Here is an 8700-nt window from a genome sequence, read left to right as displayed (position 1 = left end):
ACTCCCTGTATAACGTCATATACCGCGTGGCGCAAAAAAGGAAGCGCAAAGGCACGAAAACTGGTTTCGCTCTCTGAGTCACCGTCTATAATGACGGGCCGCCTGGAACGCGCTGGAGATTCACTCGTTGGTCGAAAAGTTTTCGTAGTGGATTAGAAGGGCCGGTGACTGTAGGTGGGAGAGCACGAATGAACACGAGGAAACACGGCTAATATTGCGGCCACGTTTCCGGTCGTTAAAGTGTCGAAGCTTGTCAGTCTGGCCGACAGATCCGAGTACGTGTCTCGATGCGATTATAATTTCAATATCAGAACGATCTCCGTCGATTTGGATAATTCTACCTCTCCTATAATATCGACAGGACTCAAAACGTTGGATGAATATCTTGGAACGAAGGATACCGCGATATTGTTTCTCCTGTTTGCTTTTTCTTATTGCAACATGCGAGTTGATCCAAGGAAAAGAATAGTTCTTGAAAACTAACGATCCTGTCATGATGTAAAGCTATAAAATTGACACGATACCGTAGTATTTTCTCGAGAATTACATAGACAGATGAGGAGGAAAAATGGTAGCAGTAAAGTTTTCCGAAAGTTCAAACAACTGCAAAAGCTGTTCATTTATTCTTGTATCTCTTGTATCACTCGTTCAAAATGCACGAATTGCACAACAATTTTATATTTACCTAAAGAAATCTCTGTTACCCTTTGCCCTATTCTTGCTCCTACCTAAATGTAGCTCTTATCCCTCCAATGCGATATGAACTCCAAACAAAACTGCACAGCCCTCTCAGCGCACCCTAACATTTATTCAACAAATTCCTCTTCAATTTCTGAAGGACAATCAAGTGCCTTCGACAGGCAGTGTATCCCAACTACGGTTCGTAGTTGCGCTACGAATCTCTTGGAAGATTAGTCGAACGGGGAAATTGCCGCCTGAAATTTCTATTCGGCTTGAATATTCGTTTCGAAGAAAGAGGGGAAGGGGATAACGGTGAATCATCCCGATGTCAGAGCACCGGTAACTGGATACCGGACGAAACTCGTTCGAATTACTCTGGGAAATGAACGACTCGTCGAATGGAGGCGCGCTCCCGATCTTTCGAACGAAGCCAGTTCGAGTTTCATGTCTATTGGCCGCGCGCGTTCAACTGCTCTATCCGTCGACTTTTCTTTTATACCGCGTTCACTATTTTCTTGAATGGCGCCCGTTATGGCGCTTGCAACGTGGATCACGGTCCCACATCGTGGGAGTGAGCCGAAACCGAGTCCCGTGGCCGAAGATCCCGTTAGCCTTCCTAACCCTTTTTTCCATCTCTTTCGTGCGATTAACCCTTCTCTTCCAGTGTTTATGGAGTACTTTCGAAAGTTTCGGTCGGAACGTTCGATGTTTGCATGGACGCGAACGAATCGTGAAACGATTATAGCGAATTTTGGTATTATCGGGACGAAAGCTGAACAACGATCGTGGAATATCGATTTAACAAATATTTCGTGCTTCATCGATGTCGTTTTACCTGACAGATCGCTGACTTTCTATGCTTACTGACCAGTGTTGGTCCATAAAGAATATCATTTACGATACAGATTGAAAAATTTATGAATAGCGCGTGAAATTATTACGATTCCTGAAAACAATTTTTTTCTCGTATAAATTTATTGCTATAAGCAACTTTGTTAATGTAATAAAATGTCTTCGTTCGCTGTTAAAAAGACTCCACTTAATCCGTTTAATATTTGCTCCGAAGGCGCAGCCAGTAACGTGACTATAAATCAGGATAATCTAAAGGGTCTCTGTTTATGTATTAATTTCACAATTGTAAATGCATGTTTCGAGCAGAGTTGGCAACTGAAGCGCCTATAAAATTAAGCGCGAGATCGTTTTAAAAGCTTATACACGGCTATCATGACAAACCTGCAGTTGGAATAATGTCGCGATCTCATTAATGGGATTGCGACTAATTGAAAGGAGAACCAGTTTTAGATTTCAGATTGTGGCTTTAATCGCTATCGAAACTACATCGAAGTAGATATCGTGTTGCTTTCTAACACGCCGCTGGCTCTCGTTATCAAAATTGATTCTCACGGTGAAATTAATAAATATATTAATATTTGTTCCACGTATAAACGCGAATCAGCGTTAAACTACCTTTCATTAAAAGGGGGCAAGAAAGTCGAAAATGTTAAACTGCACGTCAAAGGATCCTCCTTCCATCGGTAATATTTTAAACACGCGAGGAGACTCGAAACGAAATTCAAATAGATTCAAAGTATCGTGATTATTCCATCGACGGAGATCCATCAATGATCGTGACAACGTTGTCGCGTGATCAAGAAAACCCTCGTCAAGCCACCTACGATTTACCAGCGAACGAAGGAATATTTAAGGATCGCCATGATGGCTGGCCATGCGATAATTTCATTTTCGAGACGCTCCGAGGGCCTGGTGGTTTACGTGGATATTAGAAAACCGCCTAAGCAGGGACATTAAGGATACGATGCACCTGAGGGAAAATTATCGATAATGGCGCGCTCGTTTTCTCTCATTCATTACATGTTATCGTGAAGATAATAATAGTACCAGGGTCGGGTAATAGCAATAGCAGGACGTCAGGATGTTTACCTTATCCTTCGAACGGTGTAACTGGCTCTGCAGCTATACCATTTGCTTCATGCAACAATTAATACCACGTGCACCGTACGTACACACGCGTGTGACCCTTGTCGTTAGGTTGTTACGAATATTAATCATTGTTATTCTCACTTACTTTGTAAAGCCGTGTACGTCAGTTCGCCTGTCACGATAATAACGAAATATTGGCTGACACGTGTAATTTACCGTTCAACAGATGCATCGGCGGCCAGATAGTCATTAGAAAGAGACTTCGTAGCAGATCGAGACGGGACCGAAACGTGATCATGTATCGACGTGAACTTGCAGATTTCCATTCGCGTATTTAGCTGTCGTGCGTTTCATCGAACCTCCTTTCGCTTGGGAACTGCAACCTTTGATTAGAAGTTTCTTGATTTCTCGTGTAAACGGACAGATGCTACAGCAATTTATATTACAAATTTCAGAAGCAGTCGAGAAATGATGAACTGTTTTCACAAGAAGTTAACAACGCTTTATCTAAATCTTATTTAACATCGTCGCTGATATCGTTAATTAGTAAATTATCGTGCAGAATGGTCTTTGCTGTAACGATATAACATCGTTATAATTCTGACACGCGAAAGTCGAGGATGGTGCACAAATTGTGTAGAAAATTGCCGACTGTTATGGCAGACCTATAATTGTAGAATTACTTTAACCAACGAATACGTTGAATTTTATGGTGAATATAAAAACTCTGGTGGTAGGAATGAGCTGATGGGGCAGCGTCTCAAAAAATACTGCTCGCGAGGATGAGTCTTGATATCCTTGTTGTAAATTCAACCTTATCGTCCATCGTGGATCGAGGTTCACGAAAGAAAAAGCGAAAAATCGATGAAAGAAAGAGAAAGAGAGGGGCAAAGGGGGAGGGGGACAAGATGGAAGAAGAAAGACAGGAGGAGATCTTTCCCGAGAAATCGTGCGAAAGTTTCGCCTACGACGACGGCATAAACACGTCGTTACGGATTACAAGGAGGAACCGATTTCACGAGTATCCTGCCTAATCGTGGGGTGTTCCTCGTGATTCATGAATAAAATATATGGGCGCCGGCCACTCGACTACAAGTACCCTGGCTAAGTGCCCTTCTAGGAGAAGACTATTAACTGATACATCATAAACTGTCGTTTATGGCGTCATCGGTGTATTATTCACGAGCCAGCTCGGCAAGACAATGGCGCGATACTTAACAGGTGTAATGAATTCCTTTAATGAATCCTTCCTTGCGATATTTACGATGACAAACGTGAGAATTATAAAGAACGTTAGATAATAATAGTAATGATGATGTTGCATTTTTATTGATTGCTCATAATCCATCTAACAAGTGGCGAATGAAAGATGGGAAATGGTTAACGATGCGAATAATACACGGAATAATAAATCTACATCTTGTATCAAATTAAATTAATTATAAAAATATCTATCTTTTTTTCATTTACTCGAAGAGCAGCGTTAAATGTTGATTAATAACAAGAAACGTGGTTATTCGTGAATGACACACCGTAAGTACGGCACCGGCATTAAGGAACTATCGATTGCCGCGAGTTAACGTTACAGTGCAAATCTGTTGTCTGGCTTGCACAATGATCTTCACGACCAGTTTATATACCAGACGAGATGGCAGATCACGATGCATAAGTATCCGGGCATACGATGCTGCGAGGAAAACGTTGTTACCATAATGACTGTAATATTATGACACCGAGCTATGGCAGGTTCGTGTTTATCAGAGATCTGCAGTTGCACTCGCTAAATGGGCGCACACAACCAAGCAAACGATCGTGTGTGCGATCACACTATAAATTGCGATTATATCGTGCATACTGTAAAGCATTTAGAGCATTTTTTCTCTCGGTGATTAAAGTAATCAGCAGGTTCGTCGTGACGATAGAATTTTTTGTGCTCGCTGAACGAGCCATTATCTGGATTTTTTTATCGTATTTTATTTTTCCTTTCCTCCCCTTTTCGCTTTTTTCCTCGACTTGTTTCTCTGCCTTCTTTTTTTTTCTTTTTTTTTTATCAGTAGGAACGTTAAATTTGCTTGTGAAGGGAATCTAATCTAGTGTTTGCGGCGACGCGTGTTTGCATTGATAAACTTCCGTGATAATGTTTGTCATTATCGTTATCGACGGATAGGCCGAAAGCGCGGTTGAAACTTTAATGCACCTCGGCCGTTTACCAACTGGATTATCTTGTCGAGTTCCGGCAGAGCTGTGCAATTACATTCTACTTTACTGTGTTTTCTTCTACTTGCCCTGTTTTTTGTATCAACGTTGCAACGGTTTAACACAATAATTACATAATTTTAGCCGATTTCACGGTCATAATTGTACTTAATACCAAACACTGAGACTGTTTAAAATATCATCAAGCTCCAATTACCTGTATTATACAAATTTTATAGGTCAGTATAAAAATCAACTAATATACTAACGTACATTAGAACCGTTCACTATAGAAATTTATTGCGTCAATGACACAAAAATGAATAGCAACAGGAACGCTATCAACCGTGCAATCGTTCCACTCGGTTATTACATAGTTTTAACGGATTTCACGATAATAATTATACGCGTAACATCGAACGCTCAGACTGTTTACAATACCATAGACATTAATTTATTTGATAAAAGTTATTTTCAAAGTCAGAAATTTCGAAATGTTTCGTATCACGCGTATAATATATTCGTAAAATATATTATATTTCGTAAGTATGTATCTATATCTTTACAATTACACACGGAAAACATTTACATGTAATTCAATGGTGCCTATAAGACGGTATCCGGTAAGACGAGTAGCAACGAAGAAAGTTTATCCTCGAGGAGGAGCATCCAGGGGGTCTCAGGTATACGTATACCTCGAGCGGCAAGTCACATTCCAGCCGTGTGTGCGCGTTCCGATTTTCGCGTGCAGAACTCTCCCTTGACGCTGTGGGCTGAAACGGTAGGAAGGAAAGAGCAGTCGCCCCGTGGCACGTGGCGGCCACGTATTTCAATAATAGCAGGAATTAAAGTCCAGCGGGGCTGGTCGAGCTGGGAGGAAGGGTTCGTTTGGCCGGCCACCCGTTCCGTTTTCTTCTCCTTTCCTACCCACTGCCCTTTTTTCCGTCTCCGTCTCTGAGGCCGCAGTTCTTCCACTTGCCTCCTTTTTTTTCCTGCCCTTCTTCTTCTTCTTCTTCTTCTTCTCCTTCTTCCCTTCCGGGACACAATCGGATTCTAACGCGTGCCCGCATGCAGCAGGCCCACCGCGACACCTTTTACCTCGCTTTCTTGCGGACATCACGCGCGTTCCTTCTCTTCCTTCCTTCCTCGATGGCGCTCCTTTCAGCCCCCGCCATCACCGACATCCAGGTAGCGCTACTCTAGCATCCTGATTATGCCACCGACGATCCTGAACACGATGGTTAAACTGCCACCTACCCCGTTACTTCGCTTTACTCAGGTAGCCACGAGATTTTTATTGCGACAGGTTGACCCATTGATCTGCTTCTATGGTCGTTCCTTTTCATTCTTTTATTTGGATTGTTTTTTTCTCTTTATTTTGTTCTTTTTTCTTCCTTCTTTCTTTTTCCTTCTCTTTTTTTTCCTTGGTCTTCTTCCGTGCAAGATGTCTCGAGTCGTGGGAGATCATATGAAGGAATCGTGTTCCTGAGGTTGTGTCTCGACAACTTTATTCCTTGTGACCTCGTTCAACTGGCGTCCTCGTTCGACTCGATCTGAACGCCGGAACAACTTTATCGCAACAGGTTGCATCGACCGTCTATTGACCCTGGTAATTCAAACTCCAATCGGTTCGAGTGCAATAACGCGGGACTCGCTTATCTCCAAAGCTTTGTCCCATTGTTTCCGATATTTGGTCACGAAGAATTCCGCTCGAAATTATAAGCAACGTTTAATCAGATATAAGCATGAACCTTTAACGAATCGAAGCGATAATAGATTTTTAGTTCAATTATTATTGTATGTCGACGGAAGAAGAATTACGTTAGGAGTTAACTGACGAATGAATAACTAATAAAAATCCTGTATTCAAGTCAATATTGTACACATATGTATCTAAAAGCACTATGTACTACGAACTTGGATCCATATCCTACACGGTAAATGTATTAAACAGTCCAAACACGAAGCGAAACCCTTCAATAAACCATACTACTCACCCAGAAGCGCCTCGGACGCAACGAAGAAAAATGGTTATTCCCTGCAATCAAGGTCGATCAATTGCCAAGAGATTTATATAGCGGACATCATATTCTTATCACATTTCTGTAATGACCTCGAATCCGTGTCGTGAGCTATGGGGACGGCGGTGTGTACGCGCGTATACACACATGCATAGGCAGCATACATATATACGCGTACGCAAGTGGAAGAGGCGGGAGTTCCCTTGGCGGAAGAAAAATTGAACGGGCGCCTTGGAGCTTGTTCCTGGAATTGAATCAAACAAGTGTTACCACCCTCTTCGAGTATAATATATCTTCTAACATTCTGCAGAGGGACCGAGACGGATAGCTGCTGGCCTGTTCCAGGATATACCTGATCCCACGTAGAGATCTACGTCCGTTTCGAGATTTTCTTTTTGCGTCCCGTGTTGCACGCCCCCAGGACCGAAATTGATGTTTGTACTGCTCAAAATCGCCGAGATACCCCATTCCATTCTCCTCTCTCTTTCTCTCTCTCTCTCTCTCTCTGTTCTCCCTTCTCCTCTACGCGGTGTCACCGCTTCGAGAATGTTAAAAATGATTTCGTGAGAAAGTATGACGCCGCTCGGACCTGGCTGAATGATGATGTACACCCTCCGGTTACTTTGTCGGTCGATATAGCTCTGAACTGTTCGTTTATTGACTTCTTCAACTTTTAATTTGTCGCTGTTCTTTTTATCGAATCCAATGAGTCATCGATCACTACACCGCGTTAAGTACAGTTTGTACGCTGGAGTGCTGCCCGAGCAGCCGTGCCAGACGGACGTGCGAAACAGTGCTTCAGTGAAAGTGCGACAAGTGGGAAAACAAAGGACTAACGACAGGCCCATCGCCAAACGGTCGAGAATATAAAATGCAACAGCAAATACCAACGATAAAAATAACAAATAATGGCGAAACCTACTTCATAAATAAAACGACGGATTTAATAANCACAAGAATAGAAAGAAGACTAAAAAGGAAACACCCAGCTGATCTCATAAAGGATATAAACTAAAAAACGCGAAGATGGCACCCCGCTGGGGGTAACCATCCACATGCTATTCAATCATATGTTATAACATTTTACCTAATGTCCCACTGGACAAATTGTAAAATTAAAAATAAACAATATAAAAAAAAAAAAAAAAAAGTTTGTACGCTGAAACTTTATCTATCTGAACTCGTCGAGGGGCAGACAATTCCGTACATTAGTTCCACAAAAGTTTGACCAGCTCTGTTCTCCGTGAAGATTCTAATTTTGCTACGATTAGTGTTCGATTTCGGAGGAACAAACTAGCTACCTGCGTAAGTTTCTTTGGTTCAAGCAAAATCCACCAGCAGAATTTTCCCGATCAAACTGTATCCGTAGCAGGTTCGTAATTAACGGTTGAATGTAGTTAAAGAACATGTTCCACCGCGCAATTTGACAAACGTCTACTCCGTCTCGTTATTTTCTTGAAAGATGCAGAACACGATCCAACGACTACACGGTCTGCAAAACGTGCAGCATAGTATGTAAAACTGAATCACGACGACGAAAGAGTGAATCACTCGTATCCGACGATTGGAGAGAGGACCTTGAGCGATCAATTGGTATACCGAGCAAGGCATCGTTTTTGGCTGTACGTTTTCCATGGTTGAAGATCACCTTTGGCGTGGTGAGGACGAAAAAGCGGCGCACTACGCGTGTCGCGGCCGTTCCCGTTGACAAGCATTATCCTTTCACGCGATCACCTTTGACTGACAAACCAATTATTCGGCACTCAGCACTGACGAGCCAACTATTTTATCAATCAGCGCCGCCGGGCCTCCTCGTGGGCAGAAGAAACGACGATGTCTTGTGTACCAGTGGGGATCGAAG

General features: G+C 42.4%; 1 protein-coding gene across 1 annotated transcript; it reads right to left on the bottom strand.

Annotated features, from left to right (window-relative positions):
• Positions 1-5220: 5220 nt before the first annotated feature.
• On the bottom strand, positions 5221-7565 carry LOC122573949. Its single transcript, XM_043740979.1, has 4 exons — positions 7192-7565; positions 6932-7083; positions 6816-6856; positions 5221-6424 (listed from the first exon to the last, which is right to left on the bottom strand). Exons 1-4 carry the CDS (start codon positions 7310-7312, stop codon positions 6283-6285), a joined length of 456 nt encoding a protein of 151 aa, XP_043596914.1. The 5' UTR covers positions 7313-7565; the 3' UTR covers positions 5221-6282.
• Between the last annotated feature and the right edge of the window lie 1135 nt (positions 7566-8700).

The sequence above is a fragment of the Bombus pyrosoma genome, linkage group LG12 (assembly GCF_014825855.1).
Source record: "Bombus pyrosoma isolate SC7728 linkage group LG12, ASM1482585v1, whole genome shotgun sequence".
NCBI classification, from domain to species: domain Eukaryota; kingdom Metazoa; phylum Arthropoda; class Insecta; order Hymenoptera; family Apidae; genus Bombus; species Bombus pyrosoma.
Note: the sequence above shows the minus strand (reverse complement) of the source record. Positions and strands in the feature narration are given on the sequence as shown.